At 42.1% G+C, this 14,987-nt stretch overlaps 1 protein-coding gene across 12 annotated transcripts in view; it reads right to left on the reverse strand.

Annotated features, from left to right (window-relative positions):
• Positions 1-14,987, reverse strand: part of NHSL1 (NHS like 1) — a 140,574-nt gene that overhangs the window by 72,473 nt on the left and 53,114 nt on the right. Inside the window, exon 1 of one of the 12 annotated variants that reach the window (XM_083607561.1) lies at positions 4,984-5,218. The exons of 10 other annotated variants lie outside the window; for them this stretch is intronic. In XM_083607561.1, the coding sequence (XP_083463687.1) occupies positions 4,984-5,215 (232 nt within the window). In that variant the 5' untranslated portion in view covers positions 5,216-5,218. Of the gene's footprint in view, positions 1-4,983; positions 5,219-14,987 lie in introns of those variants that run through there. One more of the 12 variants, XM_083607553.1, reaches the window with a different exon arrangement.

Below are 14,987 nucleotides of genomic sequence, written 5' to 3' on the forward strand. Positions count from 1 at the left end.
TTAATAGAGCTACATTAGTCAGGTTCATTAATTTCAATGAGTCTACTCAAATAAGTGTTAGCATTGGATTGACTTCTCCAAGTGAGGAAGTAATAAGACTGAGAGCTTCTTGCCCAAGGGCTCCTCAAACCTAGAAACAGCACTGCTCTTGGTGCTGGTTTGGAGATCTGGGAAATATTCATCAATTAAGACCCACCTGCTAAATCACAGCCCTGTCCTCCAAAAAATTCCATCAAAATGTCAACAGCAACAGACTGAGAGGAGTGAAGAAATGTGTCCCACAGTCACTGCAAATAGAAGCTACTGCTGCTAGTTAAGAGAGACATGAGTACATAAAACTCCTTGACCTGTACATAATTAACACGACCATAAGAACTTGCTTTATTCATATGTGAGATCACATTAAGACTTTTTAGGAATTGCAGGAATTAAAGCTCCTCTAGCCCTCCTTTTTTCTTTTTGTAAATTTAAATTTGTATGCTCTAGAGCAGGAATGTAGATGTCTTGACCACTGGCCAAACTGTTTGGGGCTGATGACAACTCCCCCATCACATTCGGAGGTCCACAGATTCCCAATCATTCCCCTAGAGTACTGTTTCTTTATATGAAAATTGTTTGTTTTGTGAACATGTCCTGCAAGGAAACATTAAACATTCTTGCCCTCAAGAAAGAAGAATACTGAGAGAGAACATGGTAACACACTAACTTCTGATACTTGAAAGGCATGCCTGTTTGTAGTATATCTAAATGTGGAGTAACAAATTATGTTTACAAATTTGGGTGTGTTTACTTTTGTATTAGGGACGCGGGTGGCGCTGTGGGTAAAACCTCAGCGCCTAGGGCTTGCCGATCGCATGGTCGGCGGTTCGAATCCCCGCGGCAGGGTGAGCTCCTGTCTTTCGGTCCCAGCTCCTGCCCACCTAGCAGTTCGAAAGCACCCCTAAGTGCAAGTAGATAAATAGGTACCACTTTATAGCGGGAAGGTAAACGGCGTTTCCGTGTGCTGCGCTGGTGCCGGCTCACCAGAGCAGCTTCGTCACGCTGGCCACGTGACCCGGAAGTGTCTCTGGACAGCGCTGGCCCCCGGCCTCTTAAGCGAGATGGGCGCACAACCCTAGAGTCGGACACGACTGGCCCATACGGGCAGGGGTACTTTTACCTTACTTTTGTATTTGTTCAGTTTGTTTGTTTTTGTTATTGAAAATTGAAAAAAAATTGTTGCTTTTTTAAAAAAAAAACCTGAAGAGCTTTCACACAGAAGAACAAAAATACTTTTTTTCTCTGCTGCCATTGAGGGCAGGGCTAATGGGCTTAATCTACAAGAGGATTGATTTCAGCTCAACATTAGGAGAATCTTTTTGGCAGTGGTGGGTTTCACTGAAGGTCTTCAAGGAGAAGATAGGCAGTCATCTGTCCAAGATGCTCTCACTCCAGATTTTCTCCATCAAGTAAGCAAATGGACTGAAAAGCCTACAAGGGAAGAGCCTGTCTAACATGATTATATAAACAGTATATTTGAGCTAAAACTATGGTGATAAATGATAGCGAAGGGGAAACTGAAGAGCTTGCCACATCCATCTGAAAACTTTAGTGCCAATAAATACATTTTCATATAGGTTGTCCAAAATAAATTATTTGCTAGTAAAACTCTGGTTGCAATCCTTGCCTTGATATTAACAACAATTATAGATTTACTACTGAGTTGAGAACAAGAAGCACAACTGGATTCATTAATCCTAGCATAATTAAAATATGACCACAAATTTAAATTGAGGGATTCATACTATAAAAGCAGGCACGGTTTTATTCTCTTTCATCCTAGGAGGAACAAAATAACGCACCTTTGAGTACAAGCTGCCTAGCTTGACTTAGGAAATGCATGTGCTTTGAGACATCAGGGGGGAAATCTGTTTCTGATTCTGAACTTTACATATTTGCTAAGAACATTGCCAAGAAAAGAATCCAAGGAATGTCCTTACATGTATACTACACACGAGACAACTGGTGAGCAAGTCATTGATGTCTTTTAAAAAAGAGAGATGATAAATCAGCATTTCTAGTACAGATCTTTCCTCTAGGGAGCAATAACCACATGCTCTGGATTTTTCAGGGATGGCCTCCAACATAACTTCTTACTATTATTAGCAGAAAAATATTCCTCCTGTCCTCCTTCCCCAAATCCACAGCTGTAAAATATGTAAGGCTGTGGCATATGTGTCTTTAAGTGCAGTCGCAGAGCTTGCATACCTTCTTTACAGCACCCTCTGTATTTTCTTTACCATGAAGTCATTAAGTGATCTAGTCAAATAGAAGCTCTCTCTTCAACCCTGGCTAACATACTGTGTCTAATCTGACCTTACTTGAAAGTAACTTTGGAAATAAAAGAATATTTTCACCTCAACTCTCCTTTCGCATTCTCCCTAATCCAGTCTATTCAGCTGCCTGATTTCAAAAAAATATAGTATTTATCAATCTTTTTCACAAAGAATAATAACAAACCTTACACAAAGTAAACATTTAGAAGGGAGCATAGCTGTGGTTCTGTATAAGGTAAAGGCAAAGGGACCCCCGACCATTAGGTCCAGTCGTGACCGACTCTGGGGTTGCGGCGCTCATCTTGCTTTATTGGCCGAGGGAGCCGGCGTACAGCTTCTGGGTCATGTGGCCAGCATGACTAAGCCACTTCTGGCAAACCAGAGCAGCGCATGGAAACGCCGTTTACCTTCCCGTCGGAGCGGTACCTATTTATCTACTTGTACTTTGACATGCTTTCGAACTGCTAGGTTGGCAGGAGCAGGGACCAAGCAACGGGAGCTCACCCTGTCGCGGGGATTCGAACCGCCGACCTTCTGATCGGCAAGCCCTAGGCTCAGTGGTTTAACCCACAGCGCCACCCGTGTCCCACGTGGTTCTTGTATAGACATTTTAAATTCTAGCATCTAGACAGCCCTAGCATTCCAGTAGAAATGCTAGTATATTACAATATCCAGTGTGAAATATCCCCTCACAGAAGCTGAAGCTTACAGTATTACTAAATCTGCTAATGAGCGTGATTAAAATACATATGTTATTGTATTTGCACCTGTGGGTGCACATGGAGGCCTTCATTGGCACCTACGTCCTCGTCCCTACCCCGGTGAACAGGGATTTTAAATACAACTATGAGAGTGTCTACCTGGCAAGAGCAACATGGGGGGATACCATAATGAAGGCCCCGTCATTTCCAACTGCAAACAGTCTATCCACCAATTTCCCTACAGCAATCTTTGTGGGAAAGAGCCTGCTAAGGGAGATGCAAGAGATTCCTTGCAAACACTGATGAGGGGTGGGGGGTGGGGAAGATGATACAACAGGAAGCACAAATCACTGATGCTTCCTGCTGCCTTTGCTGGTCCTCTTTGAAAGCAGTCTGAGGTCCCCGGCCACATTATTAAGGGACAAAGGAGCAAGTATTAGCATACGTGAACACTTTTAAAGTGCCCAATGCAGCAAACAAAAGTGTTGTTTTTAAAGAGGTAGGTGCAGATGGATCCTTGTGCAAACATTTTGCAAGTGTAGCTAGGGGTTCAGGTCAGGCCAATAAAGAAAAGAGAGGTGTTTTCTTTTTATTTAAAATAAACAAAAATAATCCGGTAACAATAAAAATGTATTTAAAAAAGCAACAACTGTGATGACTTAGCATTCTGAGATCATCAGTTAATAATGCTTTATGCAAATTGGTATAAATTAGGGAGAAATGAAGGCAAGTATGTGGTTTTTTGGGGGGACTGTTTTTATTATATATTTTGTGGTTTGTTTTTTTATTTTGTTCTGTGAACCGCCCTTAGAACTCTGGGTATAGGGCAGTGTGCGTGTGTGTGTGTGTGTGTGTGTGTACACACACACACACACACACACACACACACACACATACATATACAATATGCATCACATCCCACTGAACATGTGGAAATGCCCTAGCTTACAATGAACACAGGAATTCTGAAATTCTTGGTCATTAATAATAATATTTTCCTCCATTGAAAACATCATATATAATATACAGCTGTTAGCACAGAAAGAAACATAAAGAGAGCTTCTATTAGTAGCTTAACTAGTAATTTGGTTATATTTTGAAATAAGTTTGAATTCAGTGCATTGTAAAAATTATTATCTTTACTTCTAGTCACATCAACAAAAAAAACACACACTTAAAGTGAAGAGCCACTGATTTCTATTAACAATTACACATCTCTGAATTATTCCAATAGCAGAAACACCAAGCCTAAGGAAATTCACATATACTTTGGGCAGGATTGTTTTAAGAAAGGTGAACATACTGTGTGTATGTGTGTGTGTGTGTGCGCGCGCACGCTACTACTTAATCTAAAATAAGACTCAAAGTTAATACCAAATTTTATAAAGAAACTAACTTGTAGTAATGTTGCCTCTGTCCTTGATCACATTCACACACTTATCAACATTCACCATGAAAAGAAATAACTGGCATAGTTTGGTTTTGCATTTATATAATGACAAAAAATTTCATCATTCTCTCCAGGCATTCATTAGACCACATACTGTTTTGAAAATAATTAAATGAAGGTATTGTCTGGCAGATCCTATTAACTAGCATGGTCAGTGCACATGCTTCATCCAATAAATTGTTCCTAAAGTTCCTACAACACAGACAATGCTTTTTCAAATGCTTGGTAGGCTCAGCAAATTGAAACCTACAGAGCAAGCTTGCTCTTTTGTATGGGAAAGGATTACACATAGCATTCGAAGGATTCCAAGCAGGAACGAGTCTTCTCCCTGCTAATAAAGCACAAAGGGTTATGTGGATCTGTGCTGCCCTCTGACTCAAGAACAAGACTAAAGATTAAACTTCTCATAAACTTCTGAGAGTTGTAAAAGAGGGCTGCTAGCCTGTGATTGCCGGGGGGGGGGCGGGCAGCAACAGCTATACAGGAGAGTTGCATAACTTCCAAAAAGTCCCCTTACCTTTCAGGCAAAACATCCTGGGACTGTTCCATGGAGGGAAGTGAAAGGGTCCTGTTTGCAGAGAGTGCAGTGCACCAGTGCTAGGTACAGCTGTTCCCCAGTCCTCCCCATTCAAGCGCACAGCCGAGAAGCATGGCAGCGAGCCAACTCCTGCTGCTATAGGAAGCTGCTGCCCAACCCACCGATTTCTAAACAACACTGTGGAACGTCCCCATCTCCCACCTCCTCTCATTCCAAAAAAGGAAAAGGGGGGGGAACCCAGCCACTCTATTTAAGAAGGGAGAGAAAGACAACTGCGCCTCTTCAACCACGCCTAGCACAGTACAAACCTAAATACATTTGTTTTATCTCCCTTGTCAGCGCTTTCGCACTGAAAGCAGCTCATATTCATCTACTGGTCAGCATCAGGAAAAATAAATCACCCTTAATCTACCTCAGCAGTTTCCTATGAATTGCCAAATTCTGGCTCTTTGTAACTTTTTTTTGTAATTGCTCTGGAATGTGTTACTTTTGAAGTGCTTTATTTGGCTAGTTTTCATATTGTATACATGTGAGCACACACAGAGAGGCTTATGGTGCAAGTAAGGAAAACAAACAATCAAGAGCCAATTGTTATTACACTTGAATGTCACCAATGGTTTCCTGCAAACCTAAGGTGTCCTGTGAAAATACTAGAACTAGGCACAGCCCAAACAGGAACTTAGGCACACTTTAAAAATCACTGTTTGTCCCAGGTTAGCCTACTGTTTTTGCATATTGTTGATTATGCCTTGAACTGGATTTGGGATGTTTCATTGACTTTTTTGTACTTCTTTTATTGGCGGTATTCTATATCTGTGATAACAAAAAAAATTTTTAAAAAAAGACAGAAGAGCCATTTTGTTCTCCGAGTAAAGTTGAAACTACACAAAATAGCGGTAGAGCCTTCTTTTCATGCTCACTAATGGTTCCTTGCCATCCTGGAAAAAAGTGGCAAGTGGGGTGCAGCAGTCAAGTGGGGCTGTTGTTGATCAACACCATTAAAAAGGATTTGGGGTGGCGCTGTGGTCTAAACCACAGAGCCTAGGGCTTGCCGATGAGAAGGTCAGCGGTTCGAATCCCCGCAACAGGGGATTCAGTCCCTGCTCCTGCCGACCTAGCAGTTCGAAAGCACGTCAAAGTGCAAGTAGATTAATAGGTACCGCTCCAGCGGGAAGGTAAACGGCGTTTCTGTGCGCTGCTCTGGTTCGCCAGAAGCGGCTTAGTCCTGATGGCCACATGACCTGGAAGCTGTATGCCGGCTCCCCCGGCCAATAAAGCGAGATGAGCGCCGCAACCCCAGAGTCGGCCACAACTGGACCTAATGGTCAGGGGTCCCTTTACCTTTACCTTAAAGGATTTGGATGAAGGAATTGAGGGCATGCAAATGACACCAAATTGGGGGGGGTAGCCAATGATGAAGATAGAATTGGGATTCAAGATAACCTTAACAGATTAGAAAACTGGGCCAAACCTAACAAAATGCATTTCATTAGGGACAAATGTAAGATTCTGCACGTAGTCAGGAAGAATCAGCCACACAAATATAAGAAGGTGAACACCTGGATTGCCAGTGGATTGCCAGGACATGCAAAAAGGAACTAGGGGTCTTAATAAACCACAAGCTTAACAAGAGTCAACAGTGTGATGCAGCAGCAAAAAAAGTGAAAGCTATTCAGCAAAAGTATAGTGTCCCTGTCAAAAGAAATAACAGTCCCGCTCTATTCTGCCTTGGTCAGACCACACCTCAAGTCCTGTGTCAAGTTCTGCGGAGCACAATTTAAGAATGTGTGCAGAGAAGGGCAACCAAGATGATCAAGGGCCACATGGAAGATGGAGCAAACTGGCTTTCTCCTGCTCTGGAGGCTTGGACCCGAACCAATGGCTTCAAGTTACAAGAAGGAGATTCTGACTAAAAATCAGGAAGAACTTTCTGGCAGTAAGAACTGTTCAATAGTGAAATGGATGCCTACAGTATGTGGCGGACTCTCCTTCATTGGAGATTTTTAAGCAGAGGTTGGATGGCCAACCACTTGATGAGTTCTAGTTGAGATTCCTGCATTGCAGGGGTTGGACTAGATCAGGCATAGGCAAACTCAGCCCTCCAGGTGTTTTGGGACTACAACTCCCATCATCCCTAGCTAACAGGACCAGTGGTCAGGGATAGTGGGAACTGTAGTCCCAAAACATCTGGAGGGCCGAGTTTGCCTATACCTGGACTAGATAAACCTCGGGATCACTTTCAACTCTATAATTCTATGATTCTATGAAAAGTTGTGCAACATGAGGCAATGGGTATGATTTCAGGTGGGAAAGGATACTTAATTTTTCCTCTGCCTACTGCCTGCCTGCCTCCCTCCCCATTTTTACCTACTAAAGCCCATTCCCAGTCTCATTCATTGTCTCCCATCTCTGCCCCAAAAGAAGCACTATACAACATAATACTAATGAGTGATACAGTGTATATATGAGCCGTTTCTATGATATTACCATATACCTCAGAATGTTCATGTCTTTATAACTAAAGTTTAGAACCACAATGGAAAAAAAATCATAATGAAAACTTTTCATACCGCTTGAGGATGAAAAAACCAACACCTTCAAAGTGTTTAACATAAGGAATAAAACAATTACATTATCAGGTATTTTGATCATGAAATTTTCCAAGGCCACACACCTTTCCAAAGCCGGCAACAACACTCTTCTCCACTTGCGAGTCCCTACAACTGGTATATAGAGGCAGATTGCCTCCAACAGTGAACGTGAAAACATAGCCTTATCCTCCATGAGTTAGTGTAATCCTATTTTAAAGCTATCCAAATCTTGTGGGAATCATGCTTTCCTCACAAAAAAACTTCAGGAGTTGGCAGCCCTGTGAAAACTCCCACAAAATGGCCCTCTATATAACTAGAAAGTGCACATGCATGTAAAAGCACAAATTGTTTTATTAGGGGAAATCAATACGCGTTTTTTTCCAAATTGAGATATTCACTGATAAAAACAAGTACACCATCTCACAAGGCCACTCCAGAACCTTGGTGAACCAAAGAAAGGAGGAAGATTTCAACACAACATTCAAAGGTACACATCTGAGGACATACCAGGAAAATCCTCTCGCGACAACCCTTCTTTCTATGCTCCATCTGCAGAAGCATCAGTTTCTCACAGAAGACTCTGAAGCAGACTCTATAGTCATGAATGCAGCTCCCCTGTCCCTCTCAGCTACTCAGAGGTTGGCTGAAACCAGTGGTGTCAGAAGAGGGAGTGTGGAAGTAGTTACAGTCATGTGGGCCTTGGGACTGTGACAGCAGAAAGGGCACAGGAAAATATATGGGTTTCTGAGATGTGATCGTGGGTTAGTGCTGTAATGGGGACTATTTGCTGTGATATGTGAAGGGCTACTAAAATAATAATAATTTCTTGTGACTTTAATGCTGTTAAAAAAGAAAGGAAAAGTACAGATAATTCGCCATGCTACTTCTCTGGGAAGTTGTCCAAAACATTACAGTTTGCACATGCACCAACACACAGTGCTGGAATAAGCATTTGGATCAGAGCCATTGGAGTTGGCTATGTCCAGTCTTTTAAAAATGTGTTCATTAATTACCTGGAAGAGAAAAATAAACAACACATTAATGATGTTCCTAGGAGACAATAAGCTGGGTTGAAGCTGTGAAGACCAGAACAAATCTTTAAGTAGCCATCCATAAGTGAAATGACAGTGAATGTTTAGAGCATAAAATGTAACATAATAAAAACTGAACAAAATAGAGACCTAAAACCCAGTAAGATTTTTTGCGAGGATGAAAAATTAGGATAAAAACTGCCTTGGTAACATGCTCAACATGACCTGCAATTATCTATCACCATCAACAGCTTTTGTTTGGTCACAGTGAGGTAACTAACTGTGGATTTTAGTGTTGTTGTTTTCTATTATACAGGTATGCATACATGAAGTTTATAGGACTAGTATACGTATTTAAAAACATTTTAGCAATGACTGAAGAAACCCTTCTTCAAAAAAGAGGCCAGCTCCTTTACACTAGTGTGAACAGTGGGGTTGCTTTTGTGACCAGCCTGATTTGCAGTAGTTGAAGAGTTCATGATGTCTTATCTCCACGCCCTGAAGAAATTCATCCACTACCTACTATTATGGCATACCCATCAACAGTCCTGGATTTGACCGGGACATCCTGGAATTACAGAAGCCATCCCAGCTTCTGATTGGATGTCCCATAGAACAGAACATGTTGGCAGCTGATAAGCCCAGGCTTTCCTGAGTTGCTTGGGTGTTCTTTGTGAGTTATGTGCACTGTATCTGGGAAGTTCCACTAGGTGCAAATAGCAAGGAAACATGGTTTAGTATTCTGGGTGGCCATACCACAATTATGGCTACATCACAACAATAACATGCTCTTTGTCTACAGCTTTCTTAAAGTGAAACCTGAAGGTTTTCATATTATTATATAGTTTTGAACAAATATATGGTATAAAGATACAGTAGATTTCAGTCCAAAAGACTGTGGTCACATCTACATCTTACATTTAAAGCACATGACTTCCCCCAAAGAATCCTGGGAACTGTAGTTTGTTAAGGGTGTTGGGACTGTACTCCTGTGATAGGTAAACTTCACTACCTAGGATTCTTTGAGAAGAGCCATCTGTCTGAAATGTGTTTTAATTGTATGGTGAGGATGAGACCTGGTACCTTAGGGTTAAGGGACGGTAATAAATAAAGTAGTGATATGCATAGATGTGTCTATATTTTGGGATGTGGTAGTAAAATAATAGAATTGTAGATTTGAAAAGGACCACGAGGATAATCTAGTCCAACCCATGCAATGCAGGAATCTTTCACCCAAGGTAGGTCCCACAGCTCTGAGATTAAGAGACTCGTGCTCTATCGACTGACCTATCATTAAAGGTAAAGGGCCCCTGACCATTAGGTCCAGTCGTGACCGACTCTGGGGTTGTGGTGCTCATTTCGCTTTATTGGCCGAGGGAGCTGGCGTACAGCCTCCGGGTCATGTGGCCAGCATGACTAAGCCACTTCTGGCAAACCAGAGCAGCACACAGAAACGCCGTTTGCCTTCCCGCCGGAGCGGTACCTATTTATCTACCTGCACTTTGACGTGCTTTCGAACTGCTAGGTTGGCAGGAGTAGGGACCAAACAACGGGAGCTCACCCCGTTGTGGAGATTCGAACCGCCAAACTTCTGATCGGCAAGTCCTAGGCTCTGTGGTTTAACCCACAGCGCCACCTGCGTCCCTTCAGGACCTATCATTAGGACTTCTCTATTCCTATCCAACTTAAACTTACCCCCTTTTCCCACAAGTAGCCTCTAGGTCTGCCACTACCCACCACTTTTTAAATAAGAACAGGTCAAACAAAAGCCATCAGGCGTACAAAGGGTAATGCCTCAGAGAGCTTTAAGTCAAGAAAGGTATGTGCAAGCTCACAGTTCCAAACAGGTTTGTGAGTTTCAGCCCAAGGCATTCCCTATTTGTGTAGATATGGTGAAATTTTGAGCCAAGTTCGAAGGCACAAGAGAATAATTATAGTTTCTTCTTCCCCATGTTCTGTTTGTAGGGAAATGCTGCATTTTGGACTTTGTAATTTTGTTACATTATAGAAGTGAAACTAAAGTTGTCATAGTACTACTGTTGTCGATCTTTTTAAAATGTTGATTTGTATGACTTCCTGTTTTGAACATGCTAGCAGTAGCCTTTAATGTTTCAGCCCTGTGGCCTACCTTTAACACAAACATGCATTAAAGGATTCATTTCCTACTTCCCCCCCCCCCATACATCTGCATTGTAGGAGGTCAGGTTGTGACCCGGTAATGGGTTCCAATCCGCTAACTGACAACCAATGTGCTAGGCTAATTTATGTGGCTGAAGTGAAATTGAGAAATGATGTAGATAAGGTGCTAGCGGTAATACATATGACCACATGCCCTCTGACCTCAGTCTCTCCTGGCTTACTAAATCTAGCAGACGGTTGACTGGTTGGGTCCAGAGCCCGGTTAATGCTTCCTTGCGTAAGGGTCCCTGCTGCCTTGAAACTGGCCATAGACCCCTTAGACTGGAACAAGTATTGCAGTCACAAACACTCGATTTTGGGGGAAGGTGGTGGAGAGGGTTGTGATGGGGCAGCTACAAGCATTCTTGGATGATGCAGACTATTTAGATCCATTTCAATCTGGATTGAGGCCTGGCCATGGGATTGGGTTTGATTGGTCACCATGAGAGATGACCCCTGTAGAGAGCAAAGAAGGGGGAATGCAACCTTGTTCTTGTTTCTTATTTTGCTTGTCAGATTTTCATACCATTAATTATGGTATAATACTAGGCTAGCTCTGAGAGGTTCCAATTTTACCTTCAGGACCATGTCCAGAGAGTTACATTGGGAGACTGCTTTTTAGCTCCCTGGCAGCTGTGTTACTGAGTACTGCAGAGCACCATCTTATCTGCAATGCTATTTAATATCTATATGGAGCCACAGAAGTGGTTGTTTGGTGTCTGGGGACAAGTCGCCATCAGTATGCTGATGACACCGAGTTCTATTTCTCCATAACATCTGAATTGGGAGAGCCTGGACGTGGTGGTGTGATGGATGAGAGAAAAGCAAGCTGAGGTAATATTCTGGCAAGATGGCGGCACTATGGATGAGTAGTTCCCATGACTTAACTGCACTTAACTACAGTGTAAGAAAAAGTATGACAGTAATCTACCAAATCTGCTAAATGCATAACTACAACAAAAAAGCACAGCCATTCATATATCGGTACCTCATTTATATTTAGACACATGCCAAACCAAAAGAGTAGGGCAAGCAGACAAAAAATGCAAGGGAAGGAAGAAATGGAGACAGCGATCATCATTTGAGATTTATACCAGCAGGAAAAGGCCTTTCTTTTGCCCTGGGGATGGGTCAGCAGGTGCAGCTAATCAGGCAAAGTATATTACTGTGCCTGACCGTGGTGTCTTCCAGCAGGGGAACATGATTTAAGTTGGTAATCATTAAATCAGGCCTGCCAATTTAAAAGCATGATACTTTAACGTATGGCAAATAGACGTGCTCCATCTATCACATGTCTAATGGTGAACCACACAAACACACATTGGAAAAGCCAAGAAACCCACTGCTATTACAAAGTTAATCATACAACATGGAGGCACTTAAAAATTACTTGCCTATCATGCTCTTCTTAAATATCTAGTGCTTAATAATATTCATATTGGTCTCCCTGGGCCATCCAGTCATTAAACAACCATACCAATGCTCAGTGGTATAGCAGTACCTTTTTTTTTTGAAGTAAAGGAGCTCATTATGACTGCCCAGCTAGCTATCTACACTCCCAAGGAGAGTCCAAAAATGCAGACAGCTGTACATAGACACACAGAACAGCAGCTCTACCTAACACCCAAATTTATTAAGATCAACATGACTGCAATTTAAGCTAAGAACAAGTTAAATCAGATCTATACGCAGAATATTTCTATATAGGAATTTTTATACTCAAGCATTCTCCTAAGGGACATTTTTGAAAGAAATCTTAAAGTTCAAAGGAATCAAACAAAAACAAATCACTATGTCCAGCTAAGATACAACCTAAAAGTACGGTAGCTTAAAAAAAAAAAAATTCCTAGAATTCTGAAAACTCTTGGAATGCCAGTGCCCAATTCCAGCAGTTGTATGAATAAATCACAGAGAGAACAGTATTGACATGCCAGTTTCTAAAAATATGAGGGGAAAGCACTAATACTGCTAATTTAGTTGAGAGGATATTTTTTTCCAAGCATATTCCAAATTTAACATGCTGATAACAGTCCAAATCAAGACTGAAATATACTCTTTGAAACCACCGCAAGCCTAACCCATAGTTTTAGCATGTCTAAGTTAACATTTATTGTCAATACAACATAATTATCCAAACTAGCCATGTGATTATGGCATTGCATACCAAACCACAAGTACTTATTACTCTGGAATTTTAAGCAATTGCTAGCATTAAAAATGATTTGAGTTTTGAAATTTGCATCAGATGGGTGTGGGCACATAAGGGAAGGAGGGACAGACAAAACTATTCCCTACACAGTTTTGCAAATGGGAGAGGGAGCATGTGGCCCTCCAAATATTGCCGGACTACAGTTCCCATCATCCATGACCACTGGGAATGCTGGCTGCGGCTGACTGGACTGGAGTCCAATAACTGCTGGGGGTTCTCCATCCCTGCTGTTATCAACATTATGTACTTCCCTAAATTTACAACTTAATGACAGAAACCACATATGAATTGAGTTCCAATAGTTGTTATAATCCACTTATGTAGCTTATTATCGATATGTACAGATCCAAAAGTTTCAGCTGGCCTTGCTGAACAAGCACTTGTCAAATGCCTGACTACCTTCTTCTTTGACCACCAGCTCCTGCCCCCACGGCTTTTACCCAGGAGAAAATTGGCAGAGAAGTAGGTGTGCTGGTAAGTGTGCTGGCTTGAGATGATGCTTACTGAAGGCACCCCTAGTGCTTTCAGGCAGCAGTGGCCAACCTTCCTTGTCCCCATCCTCTGCTCATCTTCCCTATTCAGACAATGAAAGGGCAGTGTAGAAGGTTGCCAATGTGGCCAAGCATCTTCAGGGTTTTCCACCAAACAACCTGAACCCCACCATGCTGCTGTCAAAAACTCCCTAGGCTCTCCTCCCAACTTTGGGGTGTACTCGGCTGACTTGCTTCAAAGTCCAGCTGCTCATCACCTTCACCAGACAACAATGGCACACTGAGAAAAGCAAATAGAACTGCTGAATCTTTAACTACTGGTCTTACTTAAAGGTGTGGTTCAGATGCAATGATCTTGGTTCACTACACCATACTTTACTAGACCACAAACAAGCACGGGGGGGGGGGGGATATTCAACGACGTTTTAGTCAAAGCAGACCCACTGAAATTAATGAGCATGACTAAGTCCATTAATTTCAATGGGTCTACTGTGAATAAAACCACCTCTCCTCTTTTCCTTTACCTTTCTCTCACTTTTAACCCAGTTTCTATTTCATCTGAAGTTGAAAACTGACTTAAGCTCCTACTTCAAGTCAGGATTGCAAATCATGGGTTGGTTCAGTTTCCATGCCAGGGCTGTAGTAAGAGCTTAACTCACATATTCCCAGTTTAGATGTATCAGGAAACTTTTACATCTGGAGATATAGTATAAAAGGGGATATATAACTGGGAATATAAAAGCTGTTCTTCATCTTGAACCAATGACTCCTTATTCCTGCATAAAGACCTTAAGCAATTACAGTAGCTGAAGTCATATACAGTGGTATCTCGGGTTAAGTACTTAATTCGTTCCGGAGGTCCGTTCTTAACCTGAAACTGTTCTTAACCCTGAAGCACCACTTTAGCTAATGGGGCCTCCTACTGCCGCCACGCTGCCGGAGCACGATTTCTGTTCTCATCCTGAAGCAAAGTTCTTAACCTGAGGTACTATTTCTGAGTTAGCGGAGTCTGTAACCTGAAGCGTATGTAACCTGAAGCGTATGTAACCTGAGGTACCACTGTAGTACCTGGAAGTCTTACAACACAAGCAATATTCTAAACAGCAGTGAAAGGGAGTGTAATGCGGGTAGGACAGAGCAGGGAGGGTGTGGAACTGGGAGGAGCAGGCTTTTACATGCTCTGCTGATGCATGCGGGGGGTCAGGAACACAACCCCCGTGCAAAATGGTTGTTGCCTGTATTAAATAAAGCAGGTGGCAGCCAACAGATACCTCTAACCAGTGCTTAACACAGAACACAAGTTGGATTGATTTCATTACACATACATTTGATTAAGGGAAGCAAAGTCATTATGGTGTATTTATTTTTGCTCTGCAAAAATTTGCCTGTTTCCATTTTTTCCGGTTTACTAATTGCATACCACATAAAATAGCTTAGATATAGCCTCCTCTCCCTACCCCACCACTAGCCCAAAGATTCATCT

The sequence above is a fragment of the Podarcis filfolensis genome (assembly GCF_964270895.1).
Source record: "Podarcis filfolensis genome assembly, chromosome: 3".
Taxonomy (NCBI): Eukaryota; Metazoa; Chordata; class Lepidosauria; order Squamata; family Lacertidae; genus Podarcis; species Podarcis filfolensis.